The sequence below is a fragment of the Homarus americanus genome, unplaced genomic scaffold, assembly GCF_018991925.1.
Source record: "Homarus americanus isolate GMGI-L3 unplaced genomic scaffold, GMGI_Hamer_2.0 scaffold33468, whole genome shotgun sequence".
NCBI classification, from domain to species: domain Eukaryota; kingdom Metazoa; phylum Arthropoda; class Malacostraca; order Decapoda; family Nephropidae; genus Homarus; species Homarus americanus.
Window position 1 is genome coordinate 10,412,003 of NW_024714177.1, and position 12,967 is coordinate 10,424,969.

Here is a 12,967-nt window from a genome sequence, read left to right on the forward strand (position 1 = left end):
TTCTTCAGTTTTATATGTAGAACCAGTCAGTCACTGGTTTTGTAATCAACGAATACAATGCTGTGTCATTTCCTCATGTGTTTTAATATTCTACATATTATTAATGAATTGTATTGCTCATTTTGCACACGTAACATTAATTCAATAAAAAAGACATTCAGTAATAAACAATAATGAATCTTTTGTACATAAGAGAAATGACGCTGTTTACACGATTATGCACGTCGTCTGCACGTTGGCGGGCCGTTCAAACCCGTCGAAATTCAAGTTTCCGCCGTCAAAATTTTTATTTATTTATTTTTTGTGTGTGTTCCAATAAAATACGTTAAGAATTAAAAACTCGCGAAATTTGAGAAGCTACTATACGACATTTAACCCTTCAATATGTCTTCAAAGAGACCATGATGCAGAGAAAGTGGTGCTAGTGCTTCCAGGCATAAGCACAAGTCACTATCTATCCAGGAAAAGGGTGAATTTCCATGGTCCGGCAATTTCCATGGTCCGGCACCGGTCAAGTCCCGAGGTTGCCGGACTAGAGAGGTACAACCTGTACTGGTGCAGAAGCTCTTGCACAGGGCATTTCCAAGTTCAAATTTGTGGTTTCACTCATTGTGTGGTGCAGGTATAATATTCTTTTTTTAATTAATCTGACGAGTAAACAACTGCAATCAAAGGTGTATGACATCTGCTCTCAAGCAGCTGGAACACACCAAGAATTTTCATTTTGATTGTAGGAGTGATAAGGGGTTTGAAGAGACACTGGTAGATGGTACAGTAGTATGGTAGCAAAGAAAACACAGGGTCAGAGAGGTAACTTAATTCCTGATGGTTTATCACAAAGGATTGAGCACAAAGGATACACTGTTAAATTATGCAGTACTTTTGTGGTGATGAAATGACCAACAATAAAAAGCATAAAGAAACTCAGCGACAAAAATGCACTTCTATTTCTGAATCTCATATTAGTCCAAATCTGTTTTCAAGTTTAGAAAAATCTCTTTATAAAGGCAAGACCATAAATTTAATAACTGGGTGTATGTGAGGCAGTTGGAGATTTACAATCAAGTCACTGGTGTAACATTGCTGTGAGTGGTTGTAACCATGGGTGTAGCTGTAGCTGTCACAGGCGAGCCGGTTGTGGGTGTCGCTGCTTCTGTAGAGTAAGTGGCCTACATAGAAGTTAGACACCTTCCAAGTAGCTGGGGGAGAGGATCACAGTGGATGGAGTTTGAATCAATACGTGCTGTGAATGCCTGGTTCAGCCGTGGAAGCACTTGCCTTGACAAGTGGTGACATCATCAGTGGTGACCTACAGATTGCCGCACATTCAAAATTTGTGCCCCTTTTTCCCATTAAATATATTAGAGGTGTGTGTGTGTGCGTGCATGCGTGTGCTGGGAGGGTTATCTAAGGATTGGGGAGGGGTCCAACCGTTATCTTGCGCAGGGCCCCTCAGAAGCTAGAGCCGGCTCTGCCATCACATCACCCCTATAGCATAGTGACCAAAACTGAACCGTATAATCCAAATTTTGTGGTCTCACATACAGTACCATTACTGTTTCTGTTACCAATACTCCAAGATATGAATATATTGCTGTCTAGGTTCTTGGTCCCTACTTATCGTTACCTCAAAATCTTTTTCACAATTGATTTCCCTAAACAGTAAGTCTCCATTGAACTAAAGGGTTAGGTTCCACTAAAACGCTTTCGTTAGGTGGATCACGTTTATCGAAACTATTTTCACATATAAATTAATGTAATAAGAGGAGGATGTACTAAGCTCTGTGATAGATTAATATACTGTACTGTACTAAGATCTGTGACAAAATAATTGCAACATATCAAAATACTGAAGATAAAAATAACAAAACGTTTAAAACATAAAGGTACATTAACAGAGTTGTCAATTTTTGTTTGTGGGAATATGGAAATGTGAGAAATGACAGCCATAGTAGAATGAGAGAGAGGCAGAATGTCAGTGTAATGCAGTGGGTGGGTGGGAGGAATGTGAAATTATGATTTAGGTGGTGATAATAGAGGTTGTGGTGGTGATGGTGGTGATCGTGCAGCTGGTGGTGAGAAAGCAGAAAGGTGGGGTTGACTTACCTCTCATAATACTGTAGTAGAACATTCTTTCGTTAATCTTCAAATGTGTAGTAAAAACTTGCTTTCGTTATAGTGTGGATTCGTTCAAAGGATTAACGTTCAATGAGGACTTACTGTATCTACTTCTTTGAACTTTACATTTTCCACGTATTTGAATACTTTCAAAGTACCAGTAGTCTAATTGAATGCTTTTAAGTGTTTTATGGTACTGTATTTGAAATACAGTCAACCCGCCCTTTACGCGGTCCCACATTCCGCGTTTCCACTTTTACGCGGTACCCTGCCGAAACCAGAATGCTCACATTCCGCGGTGCGTGTACCCCTTTACGCGGAGAGCGGCTGGCGAGCCGCGCCATTTTTGGATCCAAACCTCCTGCCATCTCTCCCGCCCTCTCCTGCCATCTGCCATGTTGTGTAAGCGGCGCGAACAGGGTGCGCACAAGTCAGTGATAGTGATAATTATAGTGAGGATATGGACTTATATGGACTTTGAGGGGTTTGACAAAGAGGCCCTGCAAGCCTCTGTGGTGGATAGTGATACAATTGATACAAGTGATACAGGTGAGGGCCATTAATCTGCCCTCTGCCTCGGAACCAACCCCCCATCCCCGTGTGCCCAGCCATCTTTTCCACTAATGTAAGTGTTAAAAAACCTAATAATATTGATATTTCTCTTAATTATTAATTGTGTGTGCATACCATCATAAAATTAAGAAGTTATTTTTAATACAACGTAGGTACGTATTGTGTCTGAAAAAGTGGAGTTTGGGGGTCAGCCCGGTCTCTATTTTAATTAATCCCATATGTTATGTTGTTCACTTTACGCGTTTCTCACTTTCCGCAGTACCCTGTGGGTTGAATTAACCGCGTAAAGTGAGGGTTCACTGTACTTGTATTTCCCAGAAAAGTAGGGGAATTAGTATTCGGAGTAGAACTGTAGTGGTACTAATAAGAGTGACAAGCCTTATCTAAAAAACTGATCAAGAATGAGACTATTTTGGGTCAATATTTTTGTAATAAAGAGTATAAGACTGATTAGTAACTTAAGTTACAGTTTCTAGTAGTGTAAATATTTAAATTATAATGTACAAGGTATCACACCCACTCACTGTACTGTACATAATGAAAAATATTTTTTTTTACTTCCTCTATTAAAGAATTAAGAATGTTGATTGTTTATGATGCATACTTCACTAGGGCCTGTGAGGAGGGTCAGCGGGAGATGGTGCGACTACTTCTGGACCACGGGGCAGATGGCAGGATCCACCCTGTCACAAAATACTCGCCACTCTATATTGCTTGCTATTATGGTCGCAGGGATATAGCTGAAATGCTGCTGAAAGTGAGTAGTACAGTAAATAGAGTCTAACCAGGGATAAAGAATATGAAGTAAATAAAGTAATATGGGAGGAGGTACTGTACTATACTGTACTGTACTGTACTGTACTGTACTGTACAGTACTGTATAGTGTTGAATATAGTGTAGGATTTTAATTTTGTAACTTTAACTTTTTGTAGTAAAGTTAAAAAAAAATATTAAAATTATTGGGTTGAAATCTTATAGATTAATATTTTCTTGTACAGTATTAGTATTTTAGGGTAACTTAGCATACTGTATTTTCTTTTAAATTTTAATTCAGGTGACAAATTTCAGATGTTTGATAATTTAGTATATATGTACAGTATTATGAAAAACAGTCATCATTCCCTTTTTATACCTTCCTTACAACCTGAAATGTAAAGTTATGGGCAGACTGAGAATAATATTTTTTTGTGTGTGGATCTTATGAGTATGATGATACGTATTTTCATAAATTTCAGTGGTAAAGAAAGTTATTTGATCTCATTCAGTAGCCCATCGCCAATCGCGGAGGTTAGGTTTCTGGAAAACCCTGTGGTTCGCAAATCCGCGGTTGATAAGCCTGAAGGCTTATGGGCAAGTGGGGTTTAGATTCCACAGCCACCGGTAACACTCGTCAAAGCCTAACTATAGTATTTCCATGCTAACCTGGCCCATAAGCCTCACCCCTTATGTGTGTGTGTAATAATAATGATAAATAATGGTCTAGTATCAAATACAGTACAGGTAGTATGTGTATGTGTGTACTGTACTGTATGTATGATGTTGTGATGCCTTATTTTAAAACCTAATTTATTTATGTATTTACTGGCATGTATTTAAGCTGATTATATGAATTTCCAGAAATTCCCAGCCTTGGTGAGTGTGTCTACTGTAGAGCGATGGCTACCACTACATGCCTGCATCATCAATGGTCATGCAGCTGTCTTAGAACTGCTACTCAAGTTCCCTTATCCAGATGATTCTCTCCGGAAATATTGGTCAGTAATTTTTTTATTTAAAATTTTTTATTATGCCTTGATTTTAAAATCAGTTTATCTCAAAAGTTTTATAAGAAGTAAGATTGTTAACTAATTAAATATTATGACTAAACTTGGAAAAATCACAAAACAGATTTCTTTCAATATTGCAAGGAGAAATAAGTTGTGAGACTACTGTATACAATATATGATTAATGCTTTGCATGTAAGATTGATTACATTTATTTGTAAGTATAATTATGTTTTGCTTGTATGCAGGGACAAGACAGGGCAGTATGAGTATGATATGGCTTTTGATATGAATATGAAGGATGTAACTGGACAGAGTGCATTGTACCTGGCATGTTATGTTGGGAATCAAAAGCTGGTTGATCTTCTCCTCAAGCACAGAGTGCAAGGAATTAAAGTGAAGGTAAGTATATAGTAAGTTCTAAAGGTTTATGGTTAATTTGGTCTCAAATATTCATAATTTATTGGTTATTTATAAAATTTATATTAGGTTTATATATTTTAGTAATAGTTTGTAATACTGTTTAGTTAGATATTCATGGACTACATTATGGTACTGCATTTGTCGTTTTGCAGTGGGATATTTTTTATATCAGCTAGATAGTATTAATGTCAGTGATTGAAGGAGGGTCTGTATTGCTTATGACTCTAGGCTACCTATGCTTTTGTGGGATAAGGTTTGTAGGATTGAAAGAAGAAAAAGCATGCACATTTTAGCATACTTTATATTTTATCTATTTAAAAACAATTTCAGACTAAAGAAGAACTAGAGAAGGAAAGACATCAAAAAGAACAGGACACTAGTAGTAATGACTCCAAATCAAGTAGCAGAGAAAACACAAAAACGAGTATCAATTCAAATACAGATCTAGCAGAGAAGAGTGATGAGGTGGCCAGCCCAACTAAACACCGTATTTCTGGGGGCATTCAAGCCCTGATGTCAAAGTTGAATCTTGTTAGAACAGAGAGCAACCAAAAAGATAACATGATTTCACCACTTGACATCGACATGTACTGTAATAGCAATACAGGTGAGCTTACAAACAAATCTAATTGTTTAGCTTACAAACAAATCTAATTGTTTCTCTAGGGCAATGCAATCTAATTAATGTACTATGTGAAAAACTCATTTAGCATACCTGTAGTATGTTTCAGTGTTTATAAGTAATTGTTTGTTCATCATTTGATATGCTTTCATACTGCCTCACATTTTATACAAATTTTTTAACAAGATTTTGCCTATGTATATCAGATTATTTATTTGATACAGTACTCAGTTACAAGCAGCTCTCTAATACTATATACCTATTGCAGTACAGTATTGGAAAAAAGGTTTCTGGTGTACTTTACAAAAAGTTCTCTGACTCTTTTACTTTCATTAAAAAAAAAAAAAGTTTATAGTGTGGAATGGAGTACTGGGTATGTAAATTTAGCCACAGTAGAACCTTGATAAATTGGACTAATTGGGGCATACCCCAGTCCAAAAAATGCGAAAGTCCGAGAAAAGCGAATATAAGGGGCAGGGAGGGGGGGGGGGGATAACACCTCTTATCTGAACTGTTTAAAGAAAATCAGTTGTTATGTTATTACTGCACTTCAACAATTAAGGTCTTTAAGTGTATAACAAGGTTATTAAAAGAATATCACATCAACAATGAAAAAAAATATGGAACAGAACTCTCTGGGTTGAAAATCAGACATGTCTGGTTGTCTCCGAGATGATTGTTATTTACTGTCAAGTATTATTTGTAAGTAACCACAGAATTTGTCTTATGAATACAGAGAAAACTGTATACTGTACAGTACTATAAAGATAAAAATAAGAACAAATAAGTGTAGGGGTATATTGTGTGTGGAAGACGACTGTTTATCTGGGAGCAGTTGGCATAGGGGATGGGGGGTAGCTCGGGTGGGTACTCCCTCCCCCAAGATTCCTTTAGCACTTCTTTATGCAATTCCTCCACAATTCTCGTATAGTAATTTAGGTTCATTTGGTACCAGGTTGATAAAATATTATCCTCAAAGAATCAACTTTCCTGATAAAGACTCCCACACTGAACACCATGAGTCATTGTTTACAAAGAGCAAACAGCTGATCGGCTTACCACAATGTCTGTCTTCAACACTTAGTAATTTAGTACAGTACAGTTGTGTATTTATTATCACTTAATAAATACTATTGCAGTGTAATTATCACTACTTAATAAATACTATTATAGTGTATTTATCATCACTTAATAAGTTATATTGTAGTGTACAGTATTAGGCATCTGCATATATCCTGGTTTATTCATTAATCATTTGTCTAAGTACAAGTAGCCAAACTGAGTCATCAAATAACACTGTTGTAAGCCAGTCTACTGAAAGCTCACACGAACGCATCTTGAGTAAATAACCTTCTGATACAGCTTATCCTCGTATTTTTAAATCATATTACTGATTACATACAGTATTGTAGTGTTTCTCTATTACTGAAGATGGTACATTAATCATGATGAACCATAAACCATAAGAGGCCAATCATTTGAGAATATAATACTGAATTAATAAATAAATAAACCTGACAAATGTGGCACCACCTGATCAGCCCCAGCCTGCCTACAAACTCAAGTGTCTTAGTTTCCAGTAGGCCTATAGCAAATCTGATTAGACCACTGTACAGTATTCAGTAGGTGTGGCTCATTTCATCCTTAACCACCCCCCGCCCCTTCCTTTTTTCTTTTTTTAGTATTTATGGTGACCAGAGCATCTTGGAGTCCGAAAAAAGCGAGTTCCGATACATTGAAGTCCGATTTATCAAGGTTTTACTGTAGTGGTGGAAGTCTTTAGGAAAGATTAATTGTTTGAAAATATTTGTCATCACTAGATTGCATGTGTTCCAGAGAAAAATGACTTATTGCAAAACATTTTATGATGAGGAATTTTTCCCCGTAAGAATTAGTGTAATACAGTGGTCCCTCTGTTAACGAACACAATTTGTTCCAGAAGGTCGTTCGTTAACCTAAACCATTGTTTCAATGGGATTTTGGGTAATTGGTTCCACCTCACCGAAAATTACATACAAAGTAAAAATAAATGCAGTAAAGTACATTTACTTTGAGGTGTGTATGTAGAAGGCTCCTGGTTGATGATGATGATGATGGGAATTAGAAGTGGGGGTGGAGGAGAAGGGAGAAGAGAAGGAAGTGGGGGTGGAAGAGAAGTCACCCCATGCTTCATGCCATCATTTCACCCATAAAATTTTAAGTTCACTAGGTGTAATTCAAGATTATTTTCTTTAAATCAACACTGTACTGCACTATATATTTTCAATATGTAAAATAAGTTTCAGAATGACCAATAATTGTACTGTAAAAACGTAAAAATAGTTTATGTTCAAGAGAGCCACAAGCAAGATGTTACCTCCACTGACCAGAGATACAAACTGACACCTTTGTGGGTGAGTCAAGTGGCTGATTGGCGCACCAAAAAGTAGTTTCCTGTACTGCAATTATGTTAAATAAGTGTTAAAGTGACTAAAAATAATTATATAAAACTTGGAAAATTATTGAATAGTACAACCTTCTTGATATTCACTCAAATGGGAACGAATTTAAGCCCTAGAACCGATTACTGTATTGGTGGACAAATATTCCAGCTGGTGAGCAAGCGAAAACATGTTGACATGATTTCGTAAAAATTTAGTTAACCGAATTTTTTTTCGTTAACCGAATTGAAGATTCTTCTGGAAGGTAATTCGTTAACCGAAATTTTGTTAACCGAGGGATCGCTGTAATAATAATAATGAAATAATAAAAATTAGGGGTATATGCATTCCAACATGTAAAATAATACCCCTTGAAAGCTCAGCAAACAGCTTACAATGGGGTTATTATAACATACTTCACTGGATAGTACAGGCAGTCCCCGACTTACGACAGGGTTAGGGACCCAAATCCAGGTCATAAGTTGAAAATGCGAAAATAATACATAGAAAATCTAAAATGGGTGTCTCTTTTTTCTTCTCAGCACCACAAAACTCTCACTTTTAAGCTTGCCAGCCATTTTAAAGGGAATTACAAAAAAAAAAATTTTCAATACACAGCGCAATCACTAACATCGGGACTCGAAAATACGTAATTTGAAAATTTTTTGGTATGACTGGGGCGGTCATATGTCCGGGTGGTCGTAAGTCGAGTAGGTTGTAAGTCGAGGAGTACTTGCTATATGATTTGGAAATACATTCCTAATAACATTATTTTTTATCTTTGAGTGATACATGATTGCTCGATTTGGGAATATGCAGGCACATAATACACTACAATATTATTTACTAAATGTTTAAGATTGTTGTTGTGGTAAGCACCAACCATCTTGAGCAGTGACAGCAGAGGTACATGAGAGAAGGAGAGCATTGGCAACAGTGCTCAAAGGGAGGGCAAGGACAGTCAACTGTTCCTGCTTTGTGAACAAGTACCGGGAATTTAATACAACGCAATAACTCATCTGGGATTGGGTGTGGATTTTTTCAGGAACATTGATTATTTTACGATAATATACAGTGGTCCCTCGGTTAACGAACACAATTCGTTCCAGAAGGTCGTTCGTTAACCAAAAAATTTGTTAACCGAATCCATTGTTTCAATGGGATATTGGGTAATTGGTTCCAGCTCACCGAAAAGTACATATAAAGAAAAAAAATGCAGTAACGTGTATGTAGAAGGCTCTTGGTTGATGATGAGAATTAGAAGTGGGGGTGGAGGAGAAGGGAGAAAAGTAGGAAGTGGTATGGAGGAAACATCACCTTTGGACCCATGCTTCATGCCTCATTTCACCAATAAAATTTTAAGTTCACTAGATGTAATTCAAGATTATTTTCATTAAATCAACACTGCACTATATATTATCAATATGTTAACTAAAGTTCAGAATGACCAATAATTTCAATGAAAAATGCAAAAATATTCAAGACACCAACAAAATCGGTGCTTTCTCCACAGAAAACAAAGCCAGACTGATGCCTGGTGAACGACCCACGCATCTGATGGGCGCACAACAAACTAGTTCCCTGTACTGCACATATTATCAATATGTTAAATAAATGTTAAAATTACTAATAATTTTAATATAAAACATTCAAAAATATTAAAATGCTGAAATTTATTGATATTTAATCCATTGGAAACGAATTTAAACTTAGAACAGATTACTGAATTGGCAGAATGGGCCATCAGCTGAATCTCACAACAACAAACTAGTATGTTAGTTCCCTCAATCACTATGTCTTTCAAGGATAACGATTTATATTTTAAAATAAGTAGGATTTTTTATACTGTATTATTAGTCATGGTGCCTTCCTCATGCCAGAGTTTTGGCAACTTTGGTCCTCCCCAACAAATAGTTTTGGACAATATCTGATCATCTCACTTTTGTCCTAATTTTGAAGAACCAAGTACACTATTAACATTCCAGAATTATGTATCCACAGAGACAGCACTCCATATTGCAGTCAAGAATAAACATCACAGCATTGTGTCAATGTTGTTAGCAGCAGGAGCAAACCCTAACTTGAGGGTCTATCTTCCTGATGATGAGATGGCCAGACTAGCTGAGGATGAGTATATTTTCACAGGTGAATTTACATTGTCTTTATTTGAAAAAAGTTGACTACACTAATTTGTGATATATTAAATTGCAGTACTTGTCGCACTTGAAATGTCAGTTAGTTGTACAGTATAATATTGACTTGATACACACTCTGGTAAACCACTTACTTCTTTGGTTTATGAGTACTTTATCACAGTTAAGTAAGTTTAAGTCAATTTGTTTATGGAGTAGCAAACAATTTTAAATATTAAGTGAAAAACAATATATATATACAGTTGTACCCCGCTTTACGCGGTTTCACATTACGCGATTTCTCATATACGCGGTGCCTCCCCAGAACCGAACTTTCACTTTACGCGGTTCATCTACCTATATACGCGAGAAGTATATATATTTTTTTTATTTAGCTCATAAAATTCATACAAATTACCCGGCCAGAATATAATTTACATTGCTGGAATTCTTACAATTTGATGATCATTTTGAATATAAACATCATAGATTTTGCATTAGACATACAAATTTTAGATGTAATGTTTACTCTGAGTAAATATGTTATCTTTTGTGCAAAATATATGACATTTATATTGAAAATATTCCTGGTCTTACAAGGAATCCAGCAATGTCAATTATATTATCCTAACTTTAGTCTGAGGTATTATTTATTACTAAAAAGGTAAATATTCTGGTTTTCCCACACATTTATCTGGTAGGGAGGGTTGGTGGGGGGTGGGGGGGAGGGAGGGACCGACCAACCATCTGGCACGGTGTGAAGAATATTTTTTTTTTTAACTGAAGATATTTGTTTTAGCTCATAAAATTCATACAAATTACCCAGCCAGAATATAATTTACATTGCTGGAATTCTTACAATTTGATGATCGTTTTGAATATAAACATCATAGATTTTGCATTAGACATACAAATTTTAGATGTAATGTTTACTCTGAGTAAATATGTTATCTTTTGTGCAAAATATATGACATTTATATTCAAAATAATCCTAGTCTTACAAGGAATCCAACAATGTCAATTATATTATCCTAACTTTAGTCTGAGGTATTATTTGTTACTAAAAGTTAAAATTAGTTTTTTCACCCAACATTTCTCTGGTAGGGAGGGAAGGTGGGGGGTGGGGGGGAGGGTTGGGACCGACCGACCATCTGGCACGGTTGGAAGAGGGGGGGAGGCAAGTTGGGGTACTTTGATGGACAGATAGTGTCGTGAAGAATATTTTTTTTTTATTAACTGAAGATATTTGTTTTAGCTCTTAAAATTCATACAAATTACTGGACCAGAATATAATTTACATTGCTGGAATTCTTATAATATGATGATCATTTTGAATATAAACATCATGGATTTTGCATTAAACATACAAATTTTAGATCTAATGTAATAATTTGGTTTACACAAAGCAAGTATTTTATCTTTTGTGCAAAATATATGAAGTTTACATTCAAAATATTCCCTGACCTGCAAGGAATCCAGAAATGTCAATTATATTATCCTAACTTTAGTCTGAGGTATTATTTATTACTAAACGTTAAAATCTAGTGTTTCACCCAATCATTTCTCAGAGAGGTAGGGGCCAGTGAGCTAGGAAGGGGAGGGGGATTTGAGTCTATTATTTGAATGGATAACCTGGTACTTTTTAATACATCAGAGTATACTTTTACATAGATAGGTCAGAAAAAGGAGTTTGGTCGGCCAGTTTTATTGAATTAATCCCATATGTTCTGTTGTTCCATTTACGCTGATTTCAGTTCAATCAAATCATACCACTGTATATACATATATATACACAGTGAACCTCACTTTACGCGGTTAATTCAACCCGTACGCATAAAGTGAAAGCGGCGTGGTAATTAACATAACATATGGGATTATTCAAACAGAGACAGACCCCAAACTCTCCCTTTCTCTGCGATTTTACTAAAAATAACATCTTAATATGATGGTATTCACCACATAATATAGAAAGGAACAGTCAATAAACTGAAGGTTAGGTTAGAAAAAAAACAAGGTTGGGTTTTTACTTACGTTAGTAGAAAGAGAGATAGGTCGGCGTCTGGGAATGGAGGCTGGTTCCGGCGCGGGGCAGCCTGGCTGGGTGAGTCACCATCACTGTCATCCACACTTGTCAGGGCCTCCCTGACAAATCCCTCGAAGTCATCATCACTGTCTCTCTCTGTCACCCTGCTCACTGACAGGCTAGCTGTGGTAGGTTGCAGGCGAAGAACTCTGCTATGCTTTGCTGGCGGCTGGTGTTTATGTTGTCGTGATAAGCCTTGATGTAGGGTTCCATGGTCTGCAACAGCTGGGTGATGAAGATTTCGCCTGTTTGCGTCAGGGTGGAAATGGGAAAGGAGGAGCTTGGCTTTCTCGTCCTTTCGATGGCACCCTAACATTATATGGGATAAGCGCCATTCTTCTTGGGATGATGCTACCTGCCTCTTCACTGGCGTCATCATCATCTACCATCTGGTGGTAAAGTCACATCAGGATCATATCCTCCAGGATACCGTGGTTGGTGGTCTCGGAGAAGCCTGCAGCTGTAACACTCTGCATAGCTTCTCGGCGGAATACTTAACACTGCAACAGTCTGAACCTCACGATGCTGAATTGACTCTGCCTAACGGCCGGAATGCCTTGCAACCTGTCTCCATGCGTGGCGAACAGTTGCTTTACAGGCAGCTGATCCCGTACTTGCCGCAAGTCCACAGCTTTCTTGGCGTTAGATATTCTCCAGGGGTGTTTTAAAAAGTGCTTCTTGCTCTGTCAACTGTTGATCCTCGTCGTCTTCCTCTTGCTATCGATTGTTGGTGTCACTCAGGTTACACAACTCTTCCCTGGTGTTAGTGTAGTCGTTCAGGAGCTTGAATTTTTAGTAGAGAATGCAGCTTTTTTACATTACAGATTAACT

At 36.9% G+C, this 12,967-nt stretch overlaps 1 protein-coding gene across 1 annotated transcript in view; it reads left to right on the forward strand.

Annotated features, from left to right (window-relative positions):
• The window catches only part of LOC121876157 (leucine-rich repeat serine/threonine-protein kinase 1-like), a 227,373-nt gene that overhangs the window by 69,347 nt on the left and 145,059 nt on the right, over positions 1 to 12,967 (forward strand). The window contains exons 3-7 of the mRNA XM_042381100.1: positions 3,304 to 3,448; positions 4,310 to 4,446; positions 4,705 to 4,858; positions 5,210 to 5,486; positions 9,923 to 10,066. Of these exons, the coding sequence (XP_042237034.1) occupies positions 3,304 to 3,448; positions 4,310 to 4,446; positions 4,705 to 4,858; positions 5,210 to 5,486; positions 9,923 to 10,066 (857 nt within the window). The remainder of the gene's footprint in view (positions 1 to 3,303; positions 3,449 to 4,309; positions 4,447 to 4,704; positions 4,859 to 5,209; positions 5,487 to 9,922; positions 10,067 to 12,967) is intronic.